The following is a 22,623-nucleotide window of genomic DNA, read 5'->3' on the forward strand; positions in this document are numbered from 1 at the left end:
ATTGATTGAATCAACGACGGTGTGCATAACTGCGTGAAGATTTCGGGCAAACACTCCAGTTTGTTCGAATCCCGCCGGGGACTAAGACAAGGTTATATACTTTCATGCTTGATGTTCAACATTGGAAGGTGTCATGTCAGAGCCACGATCAAGTTTTCAGCTTGAACGGCTGTTTAGTTCTCCAGATTTGTGTTCTCAAAAATTTGAGGTTTGGCTTCGATGTATCTTCTTCTTAAGTAGAAGAATATTTGTTTGCATTGTTTTCTCTTTATAATGGCTCGTTTAGAAAAATTATAATTATCAAAATAATAACATATTGCGCTATGATGGCAAAATTTATAATAATTAATGTTATTTAGTATTTCAACTCAAATTTCAAGGATCAAAGTGTGCCTTGCTAAAAATCAAAGGCGAAAATATATTTTTTGCAATTCCGTTGCAAATCAGCCTACTTTTTATCAAGAGAATGGGCAACATAACGGCCTACTTTTCCTACCGAAATAAACAGTGCTGAAAAGTTCTACTTTTTAGCATTAATATCAGTATTGAAAAGTAGCACTTTTCAATACTGTTTTGGGAGTTATCAAAATGACTTCGGATTGCATCCGTCATTTATTCAATTGTTTTGAATTTCTCAATGCCTTAGTCAACTAGGTTCTGATTCTACATTGTATGATGAACCGAGTTGACTCGGTTTCGAATTGTTGATTCGGATTCAGAACCAGAAGCTAGTTGACTGAGGGATTCTGAGTTGAAATAGGATGTACCTATAGAAGGCAGTAGAATATGTAAGTTCACTACAAAAACTAGGGAACATTATGGGGCGATTCGTACAGTGAACGTAGGGGCAGTAGTGGAATTGATCCCAAAATGATCGGAGCTTCGTGTTCCTACACGGTTTGATGAGATGAGCATTTGACAAACAACTGTACAATACAAAATAATATTTCTTGCGGCGTCATACCTTGTCCGTTCACGAATTTTGAATATAAGTTTGAATTCGGGCGATGCGTGAAAATTTGTGACTGTCATGCCTGTTGTACTACATCACAGCCTACCTGATTGAAAAATATCGAGTCGCTTTAACGCATGGATGCCATGTGGATTCTCTTGAAATATGATTGTGTTTCTAAAAACGATCTGACTCAAACGGAATTTTTCGTAATTGCAAAAAATGTTGTACGCAGCGCGTTGCAAAACTCGATTTTTTCAGCACTCGTCGTATTTATCCAACTCGGCAAGCCTCGTCGGATAAATGCACGACTCATGCTGAAAAAACCATCGTTTTGCAACTTGTTGCTTAAATAACTATTTTGCTGCCGTCAAAAAATATATTTTTCCTTGTTATGTTTATTTATAGATTTATACAATATTTAAATATTATTGCCTTATTCATAAAAGTTGTAGTGAAATAGTGATATGACTTGTGTCTCGTGTGCCAGGATTTAGCTGCATTTTGGTGGCCGCAGTGTATATGACGAAGCTTATTTTTCCGCCCGGAAGTTACGAACGGCACTTAATTTCAATAAATCCGGTTTGTTCCATTTTGTATGGATCGCATTATTTTAGAAATCAGGTTGATATGCGATTAGCTTTTCGTTCATTTTTGGAGATTGACGTTTTGTTCGAAAGATTGTTAGCTAGCTGTCAGTGTGATGTTTTTACTTTAACTATTTTTGTGTGTTGAAAGTCCGCCAAGAAGCTGTGGAGGCATCTCGGCTGAAACTGCTGCTTGAATCCTTGAGGATATCCTAAACGGAGATCTTGAATGGAATCATATTAGAAGAATTTTTGTAAAGGAATCTGAAGAAATTCATATGGTGGAGCCTCAGGAGCAATTTTAGGGTTATTCTTAAAAAAAAAATCATGTGAAATTTTTAAAGGTATCCTAAAATAAACAAACGGAAGAGTTTTTTTCCAAAGAAATTCCAAATTCCTGGGAAAATATTCGATATAATGATAGATAATCATGGAAAACAATCTTGAAAAAATGAATTGAAGTAATACGAGAAGTAATACATGTCGTGGTGTCCGGTCATTTGGCCGAATGCCGTTTACGAACAATTACGAACAAAAAAAAATCATTTATTTTTTCAACGCTGATGTGTAGCATTCTTAAGTGTGGCCCAATAACTGGTCAGCTAAATAATGTTTTGATCCTTATGATGTGGCAGGACGTCATGTTTGTCGCGTTATAAGTGCTCCAAGAGGATAATTAATACAATCCGTTCATTCAGGACGAAGCTGTGAACTCGCGTCAAGACTCTAAGCTGATGGTAGGTAAGTTTCTGGATTGCCAACGGAGTGCTAAAGTTTGAAGCGTGTTTTGATAATTTCATTAGAAATTTTTCCTTCTTTTAAACATAGGCTGTTCTTCCGATTTGTACTGGTTTTAATTTTATTGGCAATAATTAATATATTTTAATAGGAAATTTTACATTATTTAAATCTTTGGCTCTTTTTAGTTATTCTGATATAACAATTATTTGCATTACACTTGCTTAAAATTTTTAAAGAGATTTTTCCTTTTTTTGATGCTATTCTTTCATATTTGAATATTTTTCATAGTTATTGGAGTTAAGGCTCATAATACGTTAATAAAGAGTCTAATTAAGAACATATATTTAGTAGCACAAGGGATAACTTAGGCGAAATGTCATTCTCCTCCAAAATTAAGATTGCAACGTGTTAATTGAATTCTGCACCGTTCGTTGCGTATATCAGTAAACCGAACGACTATTCACCGAGTACGTCAAAGCAGCTCACGGTTTCTCCATTGTGAAGAAAAAGCCAAACTTGTGGTTGCTAAAAAATAATTAATTTACTAAATGCGATTATTGAAGCCAGTCGATGCTACAGAAGGACGAATGTGTCGTAAATTGTTTTAGTAATTGTCAAAAGCTGACTACAAATGCAATGCGAAAACCTCTGCTGGTAGATATTATCGCTAGCAAAGAAGTGAATAATTGCTTGCATTTAGGATGTTCATCTAAACTGTTCTATGAAATTCATTACAAATCCATGCTAATTGTAGTTCACTATTGTTTTCAATTTCGGCCCAACGGCTTTCGACCAAATGACCCGGAACCCATGTCGTAATGATTCTGTATTGCACTAGGTATTACGCTTTTAGCAATCATATCGGCAAAACAATAATTAATTTCATGATAGTCACAAGACTATAAGACAACATAGCGACATTTTTAGTTTTGTCATGATTTCAAAACCGTGGTAAATCCAAATAATCGTCTTTGAACTTATTAAAACCAAAATGGGAATTTATGTCTAGTTTTAACTTTAGAGCTCTAATTGATGAGTGACAGGAAAATTATCAGCGATGAGATTATAGCCTTTCGATAAATACTACGAGAAAAAGTAATAATGCATGACAATTGATAAGCGATACTTATTGAAAGCACCATTGACCTAATTACGAATTCTTCTCAGTAAGGCAGCGTCCATTTATTACGTAACGCCAAAAATTGAAAATTTTTGACCCCCTCCCCCCCGTCCATAACGCTTTTTGTATGAAAAAAAAAAAACAAATTTTTGTATGAGCCGTAACGCTTGGACCTACTCCCCCCTCCCCCTACAGCGTTAGGTAATTTGTGGATACCGACCAACATTCAAATGATGAATCATTGAATGCATTGAAAGTAAGCATAATTCACTCCTATTGGAGGTAGGTTTTACAAAAACCCTTTCCTTCTTCTTCTTCTTCTTCTTCTTTCTGGCGTTACGTCCCAACTGGGACAAAGCCTGCTTCTCAGATTAGTGTTCTTATGAGCACTTCCACAGTTATTAACTGAGAGCTTTCTTTGCCGATTGACCATTTTTGCATGTGTATATCGTGTGGCAGGTACGAAGATACTCTATGCCCTGGGAATCAAGAAAATTTCCTTTACGAAAAGATCCTCGACCAGCGGGATTCGAACCCACGACTTTCAGCATGGTCATGCTGAATAGTTGCGCGTTTACCGCTACGGCTATCTGGGCCCTCAAAAACCTTTCCTTATCAAATGGAACTAATTGCAAATCAAATTGAATTTAAACAGCTTCAACATGTAGGGCTTTACTTTGTTTAACAAAAAGAAGACAAAATAAGGTTTTCCGTGTGATTGCTTTTGACTTGCTAACCACATTACAAAAAAAAAAACTTGCGTCTGGTAATGAACAATTGTTTGCCTAAATTTAACACGTTCTCTACTGGTATGTCACTTGTTCTACAGATATTCACTCGTTTTTAGTGGACTTTGAGGCAAGTTGCATTTAAATGTATGTGGTTTTTATGGACGTTAATCAGAGCCCACTGTGAATCCCACCCCATCCTGAAAAACTTCTAAATTCGCAGAGTTCGTGGGAGTTTTTCAAGCCCCTGGATATCCATCGATTTGGCATAGCGGACATATGGGTTAATCATTTTTCATTAAGAACTTTCTTTTGAAAGAAGGGATATACACAGTCAACTCTCCACAACTCGATATTGAAGGGACCAGCGAGTTAGGGAGGTATCAATTACAGAACACAAAACAAGTGCAACTGCGATCCAAGGGACCATCAAAGTAGCCATGGAAACCATTTTTTACCATGGTTCTCTTACTAACTCGATATCGAGATAAGAAATATTGAGTGAGGGAGAGATGTCTGTATTTGCATTAAAATACACGACATTCAAATACTTGTTCCAAAACATGGAACGTCAACGTCACGCGAAAACCGGGTGTCTCGATAAAAACTAGATAGCAGGTACACTTTTTCTGATAAGTTATGGGGTTTTTCAGAATTTGATGTCAGATTTTGTTCAGGATAAGAAATTCCCAGATAAAGAAAACTGATATAAGTATAGAGAAAGCAGTTTCTGTGTGTCATTGTTCTGCGTTTGTTTTGATTCGTGGGAAGCAGCGTTGTCACACATTACAAACGTATTAGGAAGTTAAGCTTCCCAAGACATGGTTTATCTTGTTTAGGAGAATTTCACAGTGATTCAAAGATATAAACCATTTTTATCATGGTTTCTATTTCAACTGTCAATTCCAATATTTAAATTCGTTTAAATATGTTACAACAGACATATGTTTAATAACAGTAGAAAATGTACGGGTAAATGGTACATTACAATCACAGCTATAAGGTAGCATTGGGAATGTTGATTAGCATCTTACCCCACTTTGTGACAGCGAATGTACATTATCATCAGTTAGCTACTGACAAAAACTTTGCGACGGAAAACATTTGTTCGCCTCTGTATGAATCCAAGCCTAATATTTGCCATAGTGTTCTGTCCATTAAATACGTAAGACAATTTTGGCGGTGTTTAGAACCCCTCCCCCAATAGTGAGAATGTTTGCATGAGAATAAAAAAAATATTGCATGACGCGTAAGAAACGAACTTTTACTATGATTCTCTATCTCGATATCGAGATACGGGATATCAAGTAAGGGAGAGTTGACTGTACATTAACTTTGTATAGAATGTAAAACCAAGTTCAAATTCAAACTTAATCATGTCTACTACTGTAGAAAGGAAACAAAACGTATACATTAGTGAACGTACAAGTTTCTACATGAAATATCATGAAACTATCGATAGGCTTACCTTTATACTTTACCCTTTAACAGGCAAGGTGCGCGACGCCAGGCAAAGCTCTGTTTATTTCACTTTTCATTCCGATTCGACAACACGGGTCGCGGAGGCCTGGCAGTCAACAGCTCATAAGCACGAGCGCAATCGCTCTGCTTGTGTAGTTCGAACAGCTTGTCGGTACACCACCAAAAAGTCAGCCAGTCAATCGGTCGGTGGTGTTATTCCACGAAAACCCCCCCCGCACACACATTGTGGATTCAGTGGTCGTGCGAAGTAGTCGTGTTCATAGTGATTTTAATTTGCTTCTTTTCGGTGTCCGATAAGTAGGCCTTGCGCTTAAATATTGCCGTTTAAGTTGCAACAAAGAGCCTACCTTGATAAAAGGTAAGTCCGTTTCGCAAACCACGGCCTGCTAAGGATTGGAACGTTTGAATAGATTGTGCTACGTGTCCGAAGAAAAGATTCTGACGCGAGAAAGGATCTAGAGCTCTCAAGGACACACGGTTTGGGGTACAAGTACGTAAAGCTCCTTGCCTGGTTGGCAACAAATGCAGCAACAACTGCAAGCGAACCGGACCGAAATGGCAAGGTCATTTGAAAGGTTTATCGTCCTGCCACCTCCAAACCAGGAGTACACCCCCATGTTCTAGAAATCACGTAGTCATTCTCCAAGAATCTGCAAACTCGAGCAGAGACAAGTGAAAACGCTTGCTAAAAATAATCATCCATTCAAGTGGAGAAAATGTTTTGCGCCAAACAAACCGCCTCGAAATCTGTTTATGGCAATAATAATTTATATGTTTCGGCTGACGCCATAGATATCGAAGCATTTCCGAACCAAGGGAGAGTGCTGTTGGCTTACGCCTTGTGTATGTTGGATATACAGTCAACCCCCCTTAACTCGATATTGAAAGGATCACCGAGTTAGGTAGATATAACAAAACACAAAACCTATGCAACTGCGATTCAAACGGCCATCGAAGTAGCCATGAAATAGTTATTTATGGAACAAGATTTTTCAGAAGTGTCTTACATTTATTGAACAAGGCTTGCTGAGTTGGACAAATACGACGAGTGCTGAAAAAATCGAGTTTTGCCACGAGTTGCATACATTTGTTTGCAATTACGAATACAGTTGGATTACTTTTAGAGGCCTCGATCCTATATTTACTCAGAATCCCTCGCCCGAGTCAGATTAGTTGCTTGAGGCACTTCGATAGAGGCACTGCCAACTCCCAGAACAGCACCAAAAAGATATGCTGTAATGAAACAATGCTGAAAATTAGCAAGAACCAACTCTTAATATAGTGCTATAACTCAATAGAGTTATAGAATCAAGTTCTCAAGAATAGATTTTTCAAGTTAGGGAGAGCTGCCTGTAGCTGCGACCGAAAATTAACCCACAACTCAGCTGGGACAGGATCTCTGTGCTTGTGGCGCGCCGATTCGATTTCAGTGTGGACGTGATTCACGACACGAAACACGCCAAGCGGTCGGTGAATATACGCGATATCGTGTACATGTGTGTTGTGTTGTGGATCTACGAACACAAATTTGGCTGAACTTGTGCTTGTGCGGAAACCGAGAACCACTCTGTACTGTGAGTAAACAAAGTCAGCTGCTGACGCTCGAACTGAAAGCGAGCGGTGTCAAAGGCCTCCCATCTATAAATATAGCGCATTTTTTTAAAGGCCCGGTGAGCGGGTAAACCTAAAATGCAGAAAAAAAATGTTGCATTCACTGATGCAGAGATATAGGTATCACTGGCACGGGGCAATCCACTTGGAAGGAGTTACTGAAAGTTCTAATAATCACTTTCGTAATAATTTGTAACAGCTATTGATGCTGATGGGGGAAACCCTTTTCCGCTGTATTGGTGCATTTCTTTCCATATTGCAAGATGATGAAATTTTGTACAACGTTGAGGGACGAAATTGCGGTGCAGTAGGCTGGTATTCAAACTTTCTAGTTGGATTTAGTTTGGAACGTACTGTTCACCAAGTTAGTGCATCTTTTGAAGTGAAAAACAAGAATTAAAAAATATCTTCGTGCTCTGTTCAAGTTTGATTGGTAATAAAATATATGTAAACCGCTCAGAAAAAAATGTGATAATAAACTATCAATTCGAATCGTTACCTCCTAGGAGATAGGAAAAATATCTGTCTGATATGATAGACTTATATGCAGTGAATGTCCAAAACAAATTAGTCATTTTTAAGTACTTTAGCAAAATTGTATGATCCATAAGTTTCATTCATTTCGAGTAGAGTGAAAACTGTGAATCATTTTCGTCAAAGGAGTTGCTTATATTTGCCCCAAATTTATTTCATCATTATGTGTGATTATGTCAAAAAGCTGAATCATTAAAGTTTACAATAGTGTTAGCTTTTAAAATTAGGCTGACTAAATCAATGTGAATCAATCGGGTAGCAGGTCTGAGACTACTTTAATGCAAGCTTCTATTTTTAATGGAATGTATCAAGAATATTTTTTTCCAAAATGGCCCCTGAAGTCACGTTTTTCATTTTCCGCCCTCGATTGAATCTTGGTATAAATTGTAAAACCTCCAGAGATAAATACAGAGATTTTTCTCCAGGAATTTCCACGTGGATACCTTGCGGAAATGATGATGATTTCAGAGGGGTAATTATCTTAGCAATTCATCTAGATTTTTTTTTCGAATATCCTTTCATAGCATAGTAATGATCTTGATAGAGTGTCGTCTTATGTATGAAAAATTGTATAATCAGGTTGCGGAAGGTGTCAAAAAATGTCCTTTATGCCTGAAACTAGTGAAATTATATCTGAGGTAGTTCTATATCCGAATACATCGTTTTCTACAGTTTTGAAAGAAACTTTTGCGCTTGAAGATTTCAATATGGTCAGTAGATGACTCAGAATTTACTTAGCTTCTACACAGCTTTTACCGGTTTATTAATACGAATTATCAAGTTTGAAAAATACATACCCAAGTGCTCAGTTTTATCATATCAACTTGAACAAAATTATCATAAAAATTATTGCTCAGTTTATTCATACGACCTAAAACATAAACTCTACCAAACAAACAAATCAACATGGTCTGGAATTTTTTCTGGAAAATGACTGGAAGGTCAGGGAAAGTCAGGGAATTTTATTTTCAGAATTGGGTCGACACCCTGAAATTATTTGGAAAAAAATTTAATGTTTGCTTTAGAAATATCATCATTTTCAGTCATTTTTTTATCGAATTTGGTTGATAATTCGCTGGAGACATTCCTAGAATAATTCCTGGATAAATTCCCAAAGAAATTCTGGCTGAAATCTTAAAGGAATCCTGAGCGAACTTTTTTTCAGGAAATTCTAAGAAATTCGTGAGGCCATCTCTGTAATTTGTAAGTAGTTCGTGGAAAATATTTAAATTGAAATGTTGAAGAAAATTTCGGATAAAATCCTACGAAAATCGATGGAAGAATCAGTGGGCAAATTTCTGTAAGATTTAAAATTTACTTGAGAAATTTATGAAAGTATCATTGGAGAACTTGCAGAAGAATTCTCTGATACAATCTGTATAGTAATTTCTGGAATGATCCTCGGAAGAAACTTCTAACTAAATTGTTGAGGGCATCTTGAACGAATTGTTGAGGGCATCTTGAATTCCATGGAAGGTATACAATTATATTTAACAGGATGAATTCCTTGAGAAGTCCGTAAAAAATAACTCTACAAACTTCTGAAGTAATCTTCGGAGTTAGATTTTTTGAAAAACCTCTGAAAATTATGTTTGGATCCTTCTTATTTTATTGATTCCTGTATCTTATGTTTTCCTGTTGTCTCTTTTCGGTCTTTTCTCGAGTCTGATTTTCAGGCATGAGGCCTTCAAAGTTTCTATTTCCAAGATACTTCATTACCATTTTATCATTATTCATCCTTATTTCCTACATTCCTACAATATAATCCTGAATTCTTCGTCGTTAACAACGTACGGTATCGACGGCCGCCCCGGTATGACCTAGAGCGGCTCAAGCAACCGGATGTCGCAGCCGCATACGCGCAGCACCACGAGGCTGCATTACCGGAAGAGGGTGAGCTGGATGAAGCTGACGAACAGTGAAAGCAGCCATCAACAATGCAGCTGAGAGCAACGTACCCGAGGGACGGAGTCGACGGAACGATTGGTTGGACGCGGAATGTAGGCAGATTCTGGAGGAGAAGAATGCAGCGCGGGCGGTCATGCTACAGCAAGGGACCCGGCAGAACGTGGAACGTTATAGACGGAAACGGAAACAACAGACCCGCCTCTTTCAGGAGAAAAAAAGCCGTCTGGAGAAGATGGAGTGCGAGGAGATGGAACAGCTGTGCCGGTCTCAAGAAACACGTAAGTTCTATCAGAAGCTCCCGCGTTCGTGTCGCGAGCCGAGATGTGCAGGGATAAGGATGGGAGCATCTTGACGGATGAGCGTGAGGTGATCGAAAGGTGAAAGCCGCACTTCGACGAACACCTGAATAACGCTGAGAGCACAGGCAATGAAGGACGGGACAACGGAGCAAATGCCTTCGTCAATACTGCGGGCGATAAAAACCAACCAGCCCCCAATATAAGGGAGGTTAACTAGCTCAACAACAATAAAGCTGCTGGTAAGGATGGTATCGGAGCTGAAGTCATAAAGATGGCCCAGGGCAGGCAATCGTCACCGTCAAATGGTAAAAGTCGTCGACGAAACTAAAAAAAGAATCGTCATCGTCACTCAACCAGCGTTGGGTCATCGACACTCAACCAGCGTTGGGTGACGATATGCTGCAGTTGTCCGCCACAAAGGCTCGGCGTCATGACGAACAAAGAAGTCTCCTTCGTTATGGCCGAATCTTCGTTCGGGAGCTCCGAGCTGACTAAAAATATGAACCGTGGCGTCGATAGATTATGAGCCTTTTTTGAAAAAATAAAAGAAAAACAAAAAAAAAACAAAACGTGTCCGGAATTGAACAAACGATCTCTGAATCGTCAACGTCACGCGCTTACCAACAGAGCTATTGTTGAAGCTTGAGGAGTACGGGTTAAATTGCCAATACAAGCAATTCTGGGATTGCATTCGCCGTTTTGTGCATAGCAAGCGAATATACAATAAACGGCTCCTTCGTTTGAAAAAGGGGAGCGAAAGGAATGAAGACAAAGCGGTTCGTTGACGATTTTGGATTGAAGTTCGTCGTGCATTCTTTCGTCGATGACGAGACGACGACTTGCCAGAGTTATTATACTGGATGACGATGGCTTTTTTTATTTCTTCATCGCTTTGTGACGAATCTGACGACTGCCCTGGGCTGGCCATTTGTTTGCACCAGCTGATAGGCACAATCTAGGAAACAGAACAGCTACCGGAGGAGTGGAAGGAAGGGGTAATATGCCCCATCTACAAAAATGGCGACAAGTTAGATTGTGAGAACTTTGAAGCGATCATCACTCTAAATGCGGCCTATAAAGTATTATCATAAGAGCGACGATGGAAGGTGTGCAAAATTGTGTGAAGGTTTCAGGCGAACACTCCAGTTCGTTTGGATCCCGCCGGAGACTACGACAAGATGATGGATTTTCATGCCTTTTGTTCAATATTGCACTGGAAGCACCCGCAATATTGTACACCCGCCTGAAACGCGAGGCAGCAAAAGTTGGACTGGTGGTGAATGCTGTACATGCTAGCTGGTAAAGCCGAGCGCGACAGGGCTCGCCTAGGTAGCAGTGTTACGATAGACGGGGATACGTTCGAGGTGGTCGACGAGTTCGTCTACCTTGGATCCTTGCTGACGGCTGACAATAACGTTAGACGTGAAATACGGAGGCGCATCATCAGTGGAAGTCGGGCCTATTATGGCCTCCACAAGAAGCTGTGGAACATTCACGCCCGCACCAAATGTACCATGTACAAAACGCTCATGAGGCCGGTAGTCCTCTACGGGCATGAAACGTGGACGATGCTCGAGGAGGACCTGCAAGCACTTGGAGTCTTCGAACGTCGGGTGCTTAGGACGATCTTCGGCGGTGTGCAAGAGAACGGTGTGTGGCGGTGAAGGATGAACCACGAGCTCGCCCAACTCTACGGCGAACCCAGTATCCAGAGGGTGGCCAAAGCTGGAATGATACGATGGGCAGGACATGTTGCAAGAATGCCGGACAGCAACCCTGCAAAGATGATGTTCGCTTTGGATCCGATTGGTACAAGAAGGCGTGGAGCGCAGCGAGGTAGGTGGGCGGATCAAGTGCGTATCGATTTGGCGAGCGTGGGGCAGAACCGAGGATGGAGAGATGCGGCCACAAATCGAGTATTGTGGCGTGAAATTGTTGATTCAGTGTTATCTGTTTAGATGTTAACTAAATAAATGAAAATGAAGAAGTATTAATTTTACAATGTCAAAGGCACATTCCTTTCTTCACCTGACGACCTTGAAATGAAAAATACATGTCTGGTTTTAAAAGACATTGTACACCGTCTTCAGCCAAACGCTGCACAAACTGAATGATCACAAACATTAGGCAACGTACAACACAGAACACCCAGTAGCCCAGTGATGAATTTTTCGTTTGACGAAAAGTTTCCACCGACTGGAGCAGGAATCGAACCCACACCTCGTGGCACAATACGCCTAAACGGTCACGAAACCCAAGTATTTACAAGATCTTTGAATAGTTCGTCACTACTAAATTCAATCAAATTTGTTTTAAAACGTCCCTGCAGGTATGATTAGAAAAAATAATCTCTGGATGAATCTCTGGAGTAATTCGAGGATTTATTCCTAGAGAAATTCCTCGCAGAAATCCTGAAAGAAAATTTTTCATGGAATCCTAAGGAAGTACATGGAAGATACACTGAACCTTTGATGGTTTTGTGAATAGGTCCCAGAAAAAATTCCTTGACAATTTTAGAAAAAAAGAAGAACTCTATGGAAATTCCTTAGAAAATCCCAGGAGTAACTTACTAGAAATATGCTTAGATAAAGTATTGGTCGAACTTATAAAGAAGTCCTGAACGAAAATCCTTGGCATATTCATGGAAGAATTACTGGATACATTCCTGGAAGTAATTTTGAATAATATCTGAAGACTCTTTAAAGAAATTTCTGGATTAATTTCTGAAGGTACTCTTAAAAGATCGTTGAAGAATTTTTGAAGTTATCCTAAAAGAAATTCTTGGAGGCAAATCCTTGAGAAATCGGTGAATGATTTGCTTTATGATTTAATGAAAGAATCCTCGGAACAACCCTTTAAGCAAACTTCGTCCAAAGCCTGAATTAATTTTTGATGAAATTCCTGGCGTAATTCATGGAAAAATCCTTAGAGTGATTAGGGTAGGCATGAAATTTGGTTAAATCAGCAATTCTTGTGTATTTTTTAATCTTAAGGTGAAGATGAACCGAAGCCAAACCTCAAATTTTCAAGAGCACAAATCTGGCGAACCGAACACCCGTTTGAGCTGAAAACCTAATCGATTGGTCATTCAGCTCAAATGGGTATTCGGTTCTCTAGATTTGTGCCTTTGAAAATTTGAGGTTTGGCTTCGATTCATCTTCACCTTAAACTTCCTGTACAATATTCAAGTATAGCTAAATCGAGTAGTAAAGGTCTTTTGATTCTCTTGCATGTTCCTGTGGAGCGAGCAACGGAATCTATATCAATCTTTTTCGGTTCGCGTTGTGCGAGTTTAAAAAAAAAGAATCGCGTCAGTAATGAGTGTTTGCTGATTCCGTTGGGTCCTGTTTACGTTGTGCGAAAAGGTATTCGTGTTCAGCCGAGGATGGATTGCCAACTGGTGAGCCTGTTTCATGCTTTTAACACATTTTTATCGTCGCAACGTTACATTTGTGTAATTTTCACTTCAAGTGTCGGCTATCCCTATTTCATATAATTTTAATATACGCATACCTTCTACTTTTCGTCATAACTAAAATAACCTTCGAATGGTTAATCATTTTGAATGTCGACGTACCTTTTTAATTACCTACCAATATATTTTCACCATGAGTCCCAAAATGCAAAATCAGTTTTAAGTAAGAGTCGACTCCCAGATATTCTTCCTCCCTGACTAATCATCAACCTTCCCGTGGCGGTTGTGGAGATGCAGAGGTATTTTTGGTCTCTAGAAGCAACAATCATTGCACACTAACATCCCAACTGACTGTACGGAATTGGCTGACGCCTTTATTGATCAAAAATATGAGAACTGCTCTTCAAAAGTAAGTGGAAAGTCCAGGCATTGCATTTAATCTCATCTTTCGATCTTCTGAGCAAGATACGGATCAAATATTAGGATATTATCTTGGAGCTCTTTGATCGAATTTTGAACTTCATCTTAGACTCTCTTGTTTCAAGATGAAATCTGATCATCTGAGCAATCCGTACATCAGAAAGCCATAACAGAAAGATTCGAAACAGCCCGGCTGTCACGTCCGGGTATTTCCTGACCTAATAGAAGTGAAAATTATCTGAAGATGTCAACCAACGGAAGTTAGTAGATAATTTGTTCCTTGAGGAAATCAAATTTCATTTTTTATATTTTTATAGGTTTGGATGGATTCTATTTCGGGCACGCACATAATGTGTTCGTATTTTCTTTGAAGACCACAAACGCAACATTCAAGCATTAGGGTCAGGGAATGGAGCGCTTGAGCAGAAATCTTTCTAGAGTAATGAAGAAAATATAATAGAATGAGTCTGAATTTCGAAAAATAAAATCCTTTATATAAAATGAAATAAAAATTTCCTTCGTGATACATTTATTATAAAATAATTCTCTAATTGCTTTGCCCCACTTACTTGCACCGTAGCAGATAAAATTTGTCTGTAAATCACGTCACAAGTTATAAAAGTTTAGATAAAAAACTGATATTTTCCCAAGAAACTGCACGCATTTCTTGTTGAAGAGGAATTTAGGAATTCCTAATGAATCTTCTGGCCCAAGCAATATTCGTCTAGCAGATACGGTGGTGGCGGGAGAAGCTTTAATTTCATCTGGCATAAGTTTCAGAGTTACTAATTGTTCTGTTATACAACTTTCCACCGAGGATTTGTTTCTGTAATATTTTTTTTGTTTCAACCGCACCTAGTAGGTAGAAAAATCCCAACTTTGCAACATGCTCATTACAATTATTTAAAATCAGAATTTAATCAAAGTTCAGTCAGTTTCAGCACTATTTTTCATAATTTTCCACTTTTAAAACTCAGTAGTTCATAAACGGATCTAACTTATTCAGCATGTTGCATTGAAAGCAAAAGAATATGCTCACCATGTAGAATTTACTAGTACCAGACATCTCAACTAAGTAAAATCTCCGTACAAAAGCCATAACAGCATAGTAGTGTAATCTAATTTAAAACAGAAATATACTTATATGTCACCGAACAAGCTTTAAGATCATCATCTGATTGAGATATGGAATAATATCAAAGCGCTCTTGGATTGCTGATAATATCTTTCACCATCCGAAGATGATCAAAGTGATCAGATGAGATTGTAATGCCTGGGAAAGTCCCATCCTTATTATACATTTGGATCGAAGTGCAGTTCTTACAAGTTCCGATCAATTACGGAGTAACAACCATTGAAATGTACAGTCAGTTTATGCTATGCTATGCATGGCCCTTGTCAAAATGAAATGAATAGGTAAAAAAATCTTGGAATTCAGTAAGGAAATAGTAGAAAAAAAAATGAAAAACCTTCTCTTTTTTGCGCCTTTGCACCAGTAAAAGTGGTGCGTTCCTATAATAGTGAGTCTTAATGGGAACTCAATGTAAATCACTATTATAGGAACACAATAAGCAAGTACCACTATAGTGTGCACTCTATAGCGTGAAATTTAACATTTGCCGAAACATGTTTTATCCTTGGCTGAAGAATGTAGCCGGGCCAAAATAAGCACCTAAGTGGGGCGGCCATGGAGAACTTCAAAAGAAATTCTTGGAAATATCCTGTTGAGGGAAATTACTCCGAGGAAGCCTTATGCAAAGATCTCGGAGTACTTCATAAGTCCTGTTTGATCTCCTTCCGGCATAATGGTTAAGCCAGGCAGTCTTTTAAGATCCTATTTTCAGCTACCAGTACTACACTTCAATACTTTTAATTTTGGGCAATCCTGAGATGTTTCAAATCTTCTCCCTCTTTTCCCTCTTTTGCAGATCATTCAAGTATCCCGAAAACGGCACCCAAATGAGCTCCTTTTTCGATCTATTCGATCCGACGGCGTCCTCGTCGGAACACGATCTCAATGGCAATAGCAATAGCAGCAGCATCAGCAGTACCAGCAGCAGTAGCAACAATAGCAACAGCAACGAAGACGACGACGATGACATGTTCCTGTCGTACGAAGAACTGCTGATCAAAAACTCCAACAGCCAGAAGCAGCCGGTTTCGATCCCCCCTCGGTTACAGAACCATCAACCGTTCGTACAGCAGCAATGCTCACCCTGCTCGCCGATGATCGATTTCGATCTGGACATTCTTCCTCCGGAGCCCCAGCTGGGCAACATCGAGTACAAACTGAAGCTAATCAACCCTTCCAAGCAACGATTCGAGCACCTGGTCACCCAGATGAAGTGGCGACTACGTGAAGGAAACGGCGAAGCCATCTACGAGATTGGAGTTTCTGATTCCGGACAGCTGCACGGATTGAGCGATGCCGACATGACCTGCTCGCTGCACACCCTGAACCAAATGGCTCGCAAGTTGGATGCTTCGACGTCGGTTCTCCGGCGGAAAGCACTGAGTGCTGGCCGCTCGGTGGTTGAAGTGCTGGTCCGGAAGATTCCCGACGATCAGCACAACATTGAAGTACGGGTCGCTGTGCTGGGTGGAGCCGATGCCGGCAAATCTACCCTCCTTGGTGTGCTAACTCAGGGTGAATTCGACAACGGCCGAGGACGGGCACGACTCAACATGTTCCGACATATGCACGAAATTCAAACAGGGCGAACCTCCTGTATTTCCCACGAAACGTTGGGATTCGACCAGCAGGGCAATGTAATCAACTACAAGTACAATGAAATGATGACGGCCGAGGAAATCAGCGACCGATCGACAAAATTGGTTACCTTCATGGATTTGGCTGGACATCGACGCTACCTTAAAACGACGGTACAGGCCCTCTCCGGATATTCACCCCACCACGCTCTGCTGGTGGTCGGTTCCGGAAGTACAATCAGCAACATGACCCAGGAACATCTTGCCATCGTACATGCCCTCGATATGCCCTTCTCGATTGTGGTCACCAAGTGCGACCTGATTCCACCGGACGACGTTCTGTTTGAGCTGAAGAATCTACTGACTGCCGTTGGCTATCGAAAAGTGCCATACCTGATAACGAACGAGGACGACGTGCTGAACGCAAATGCGCACCAAAGCGTCGAACAGATTGTTCCCATTTTCTGTGTTTCGAACGTGACCGGCGACGGGCTGGACCTGTTGACCAAGTATCTCTACGTTCTCTCTCCGGGCATCAGCAACTCGGAGAAGGAGCGACTCGAACAAGAACCGGTCGAGTTTCAAATTGACGAAATTTTCAAAGTGGCCGAAGTTGGCCTAGTGGTCGGTGGGCTCCTATGCAAGGGAGTGATTACCGAAAACATCCAGGTACGGATCGGACCGCAACTGGATGGAACTTTCTTGCCAGTGACGGTGCAAACCATCCATCGGAATAAGGCGCCTTGCCGGGTGGTTCGCGCCGGCCAGAGTGCGTCGCTGTCGTTCTACCCCGGCGAGGATATGCCTCCGCTGCGCCGCGGTATGGTGATTCTTCCCGACTACGAGGAGGAAGACACCGCCTACGGGTCGTACTTTTTCCAGGTAAGACTTCAAATTCTCATGTGTGATAGATCCCTTCTGCCTGTGTCAAAAAAAGGTTACGTTGTCATATTCACCCCGATTTCAAATCGCGGTAACCTTGCAAAATTGAAATGGATTTTCGATTTTTGAACCGTTCTAGAATTCAGTTATTCTAAAAAAATATTGCAGGATCCTATTCTTGGCACTTTTGATTCACTTGGGCAGTGGGGTTTTTTGAAAGCGACAGAGCTCAAATTTTTGAACACCAGGGGGTTTTGGAGTTTTGGAAGTAGCCAACGCAACATATTTGACCTGGGATTCTTAAGTTTTGCTTTTACTCAAGACTTCCATTACACGTATGAATGATGCAAGGTCAAAAGAACATGGAATCAGTCATTTGTTTATTTGTTTATTTATCTTTTCACTTCATCTGCCTTTTGTCTTAATGAAGGTGGTGAGGAAAAGCCCGTTGGAGTTGACAAGCACTGTAATTGCCATTCTCCAAAGGGCAAAAAAACCCCGCATCTTTTCAAAATAACATTTATAATTCAATGCTTTACCATTTTGCACCAATTACAAGCTAAAAGTCAACATTAAAACAAAGCACATTACTTGAAAATAGTTAGTTTTTCAACAAATGGACGATAACAACGACGTTACTCTCTCTAGCTGTCCAAGTTGGAAACACTGCTGAAAATGAAAAATGGGATTCAGGATTCAGAACAAGGTAGAGGGGCTAGATTGACTAGCTCGAGCACGTAGGCCATCAAAGCGGGCCCTTTGTGCTCTACAATTCCTCCATAACAATCATCACTATCCTGATAATCAAGATAACCGAATGTTGTTTTGTCTCCAAACGAAGAAAAACAAATAATAATGACTAATAGTCACATAAAGCACCTATATTAATGGAAAACGTCATATAGAGACAGCGAAAACACACAGTGAGAGAGCAACAATTTTTTTTTTTTGAGAGCTCACCTATATAGGTGGATAAGACACGCATTTAGCGGATTGTGAATGCATCTTTCAGCCAAAAATAAATGATTAATACAATTTCATGTTGAATTCGATTTCATAGGTTACATTTTATTTTCAAATGGTAGCATTGTATAGAAAAACAAAAATCATTAATTGGCAGTCTTGCCGGTGTACTGGAAAGCTGTTATCTTACCAAATGTGTAGTATAGAGAGAAAGATTCACCTTCAAGTAGGGATAACGATTCGTAATCCAAGCCAAAAATAAAAAGGCGCTTGCCTTCCCATGGTTTTACTGCCTTGAACAGACGCCAGCGGTTAACAGCCAGGGTTGGGTTTAGGCCATCCAAGCGAGAAACCACTTGATGAGCTGATGTTCGTTCGTCTTTGAGCCATGGTATCGACACAAGAATCCGGTGCAGGGGTGGAGCTGCAACCCAGTCGAGTACATCAAGGCTACCCCGAGTCCACGAATCGGTAATACTCTTTACTTGTGCCTCAAGCCAATTTCTGCCTTCCATGTCGACACAGTCGAACCATATTCTACCCGAGTTCACACCACGTCCATTAAATCGGGGAACAAATGGCTTAGTTAACAATTTATCGTGCCTTGGATAAAGGTTACGAAGCAATTCGTCTAAATCATCAGTCGTTAGTTCACGAATACGACTGACCAACATAACCTTAGTTTTTGGTTGTCCTTCGTCTCCCTTAGATTTTTTGGTAGTTTGGTCATCGTGACGACCATTCGCCGCAAAGAGATCCTCATCACGCTTCCGTTTTGAAGAACGAGAGGTGGTATCCTCAATGTCCTCCAGTTCACGAGCTTTGGATGAGCTGTCCGCAATCGGGTTAAGTAGGCCTGATCCACGTGCTCCTACCGAGGCAGATGAGATCAAAGTTTGCTGTCGAACAATGGCAACAGAGTCCGGGGCAGCTGTCTTGGGCACGATGGTTGATGCACAATCCATGTCACTTCCAATGATGATAGATCCAATTTCGGAATCAACGACCACTTGTCCTTTCTCCAAGGACACTGAGTTAGGTCCGGAATTGTTGTTTCTGGAAACAAAATAAAAGAACAAATACAATACGTTGAACACCAAGCGAAGTGAACGAATTCACAAGTTTATATCATAATTGAAAAAGAAAAACTTACCCGTTTGCTGACATGGTGACAGAATTTGCAGAAAAAAGTAAAATTTGCAGAATAATAAGGAGGCACAATTTGAATTCAGATAACCGAACTAGCGTGAATCAATTTGATGATGGCGAATGGACGATTCGATAGAAAAGAACTTTCTCATGCGGTTGTACCTATAATACACCGATTTGTCAAAAAGAGTGCAGTACTAGTTTTGATTGTTTGATACACATGCATAAAAGGCCTTTCAGCTTGAAAGCTGGAAAGTTGCTAAGGAGCTTTTAGAATTCGAGCATGTGCTAGAATAAGAGCGTAAATCGCATGATCAATTTCCTCTCATTGATCATCCCGTTTGCGGACGAGGGTGACAAGATGCAAGTCTGGTATCAACTTTTTTCGCTTCAAATCGATTAGCAGCAATGCAATCTTGCGTCGTGAAGTGAGAAAATGATAACAAACTTGCATCTTGTCACTTCCATTAACAAAAAAGTGGATCAATGAAGAGAAATGAAACATGTTACTTACGCCATTATTCTAGCAAACGCTTGAGTTCTTTATCTCCATGAAAAAGAGAAAAAATACTGCATTTATCATAGAATAAAAACAAAGTGACACATAATGGAAGTTTAATTAAGATAATCTAGGCGTCGAGGAATTAGCGTTTATTCCTAGCCATATAAAGTCGTGTTTTGGACTTACCTCAAGCTTATGGTGAATCAACCTATTCTTATGCCTTACCCAACTCAACCGACGACATCGAGAAATATCCACAAGAAAAGAAAACACAGTACTAGAACACAATACCTGTTAACGCAGATCTACGCATACCACTGCGATGAGGAATATTTCTACTAACATTGCAGATAATGCAACACTTTTCAGATTTTTGTTTTATAATTAGCATTAGAAAACAATAAAAGATGGATTAAATTTCATTACGTTTGTGAACATCACTCACAAAATTACAAGAATCAACACTTGAAAAGGATATTTTAATCACATTTGCACTAGAATACTGCACTTGAAGCAAGAGCACAAAAGTTGTCGTACTCTGCTTTCATCCTTCTTTTCCCGTTGGAGTTGACAAGCACTGTAATTGCCATTCTCCAAAGGGCAAAAAAACCCCGCATCTTTTCAAAATAACATTTATAATTCAATGCTTTACCATTTTGCACCAATTACAAGCTAAAAGTCAACATTAAAACAAAGCACATTACTTGAAAATAGTTAGTTTTTCAACAAATGGACGATAACAACGACGTTACTCTCTCTAGCTGTCCAAGTTGGAAACACTGCTGAAAATGAAAAATGGGTAGCTTGATTCTTTCCAAAATAAACTTTGGGAACGGAACTCGCCTGATTTTTCGTCCTGACATCATGATCGGTTGAGTTGTTGAAGCCTTCGTGAAAATGCTGCAGCAGGCACGTTGAAGTCAAAATATACTTCGTTGAAAACAGTGAACATGGCACTTATTGGATCATTTTGGCCATGAACCGTATTACTGGGCGTAATTGGTAAAAAATCACTTCGCCGCAAAATTCGTTGAGGTACGTAGATATTCAAACGGGACAGAATTTCAGGCCAATCCAACTCTCCGGTGAGTACTTTTGTCACAAAAGCCGCTTGTTGGATAAATCTTCTGTTGACAAGGGTATCAATTACCAAGAAGACGACATCGGTCCTCGTATGGTGACAAGTTCATCGAATCACGCCACGGTAGATTACAAATCGTCTTTGAATTGTCTCTATCCTATTTATCCACGTCAGTTGATATGGGTACCATACAACAACATTGGATTCTAATAAAGATCTCACGAGTGCACAATATAATGACCGGAGGTAAAGTGGGTCCGTGAATTCGCCACAAATTTTGAAGATGAAGCCCAACTGTCTGTTTGCTCTTGAGATGATATCCTCGAAGTGAACCCGGAAGCTGAGTGCTGAATCCAGCGTAACGCCTAAGTCTCGTACTTGATAGACTCGCTGTAGCTGAATGCTGTTGATTGCATAATCATAGACAATAGGTCTTTGCTTGTGATGAAACGATATGACGCTGCATTTGTTGATACTTAAAGTAAGCATGTTTCTCGAACTCTAATGCGAAAATTTGTCAACCATTTGCTAGAGTTTTTCACAGTCGTTGAAACTTTTAATGGTCATGAAGATTGTCACGTCGTCGGCAAAGAACAACTTGCATCCAGATGGTAATAGGCGGGAAAAGTCCGTAACAAAAAACGAGAATAGCAGTGTTTCGTCCAGGATGAGACGAGCCCTGCATCAGCAGATGCAGTGTCGTTGAATGCATTCTGAAAATGTCTAGCAAATAGATTGCATTTACTTAGGTCTGAAGAAGCGAAAGCATCTCCCAAAAACAATTCCGTGGGTAGGCCTGTTTCGTTGCGCTTAGATTTCACAAAATTCCAGAACTGCTTTGGGTTTTCCGTAAATTTTCTTGCATTCGTGAAGTGTAACGTTTGTATAGAAGCCGATTGTATAACCGATTAATGCCTGTTTGGCAAGCATGCAATGGGCTCTGCAGTATTTCGGAAGTGCTTTTGATATTTTTCACTTGAGGTGTTCCAGACGAAAATTACCCCATAAAGGCTTAGCGGGAGGTCTACGTAAAGGAACATAGTTGGACATGGTAGTATTACAAATACGTGTAAAGTTTTCAATAGCATCGCCAATACTATTAACTGTCTCCAGGAAACTCCAATCATATCGAAGCATAGCTTCATTTAAACCATCGAAATCTGCTTTACGGCAGTCAATTCCAGGAACAGGTGTGGCTTCGTTATATTTCATGGGGTCAGGCAAGTATGCTTCAACTTCCAAGGCAGGATGATCATTGTCGAAAGCTGTAAGAGGCTCAATGGCTTCTGAAAGAGTGCAATTTCCGAATGCTGCTTCATTGACCAGAACTAAATCAAGGAGACGACCATTCCGATTGAAAACGTGGTTGATTTGAGTAAGCCCATTCAAACAGAACACATCAAGAAGACTACTACAAGCAGTTGATACAGTGGATCGCATAATATCCACAGCTTGATTTCGTCGATGTTGTTTTCCACAATAAACTGGATTGATTATAAGCGCCGAACCTGAAGGCATGATCATGTGCATCCAAATTGGA

General features: G+C 40.0%; 1 protein-coding gene across 4 annotated transcripts in view; it reads left to right on the forward strand.

The window, feature by feature from the left end:
• The window catches only part of LOC5565953 (GTP-binding protein 2), a 40,002-nt gene that overhangs the window by 13,235 nt on the left and 4,144 nt on the right, over positions 1–22,623 (forward strand). Inside the window, exons 1-2 of one of the 4 annotated variants that reach the window (XM_021838204.1) lie at positions 5,755–5,968; positions 15,726–17,388. In XM_021838204.1, the coding sequence (XP_021693896.1) occupies positions 15,757–17,388 (1,632 nt within the window). In that variant the 5' untranslated portion in view covers positions 5,755–5,968; positions 15,726–15,756. Of the gene's footprint in view, positions 1–5,754; positions 5,969–7,566; positions 7,655–15,721; positions 17,389–22,623 lie in introns of those variants that run through there. The other 3 variants (XM_021838206.1, XM_021838205.1, XM_001650278.2) reach the window with 3 other exon arrangements.

This window comes from Aedes aegypti, chromosome 1, assembly GCF_002204515.2.
Source record: "Aedes aegypti strain LVP_AGWG chromosome 1, AaegL5.0 Primary Assembly, whole genome shotgun sequence".
Taxonomy (NCBI): domain Eukaryota; kingdom Metazoa; phylum Arthropoda; class Insecta; order Diptera; family Culicidae; genus Aedes; species Aedes aegypti.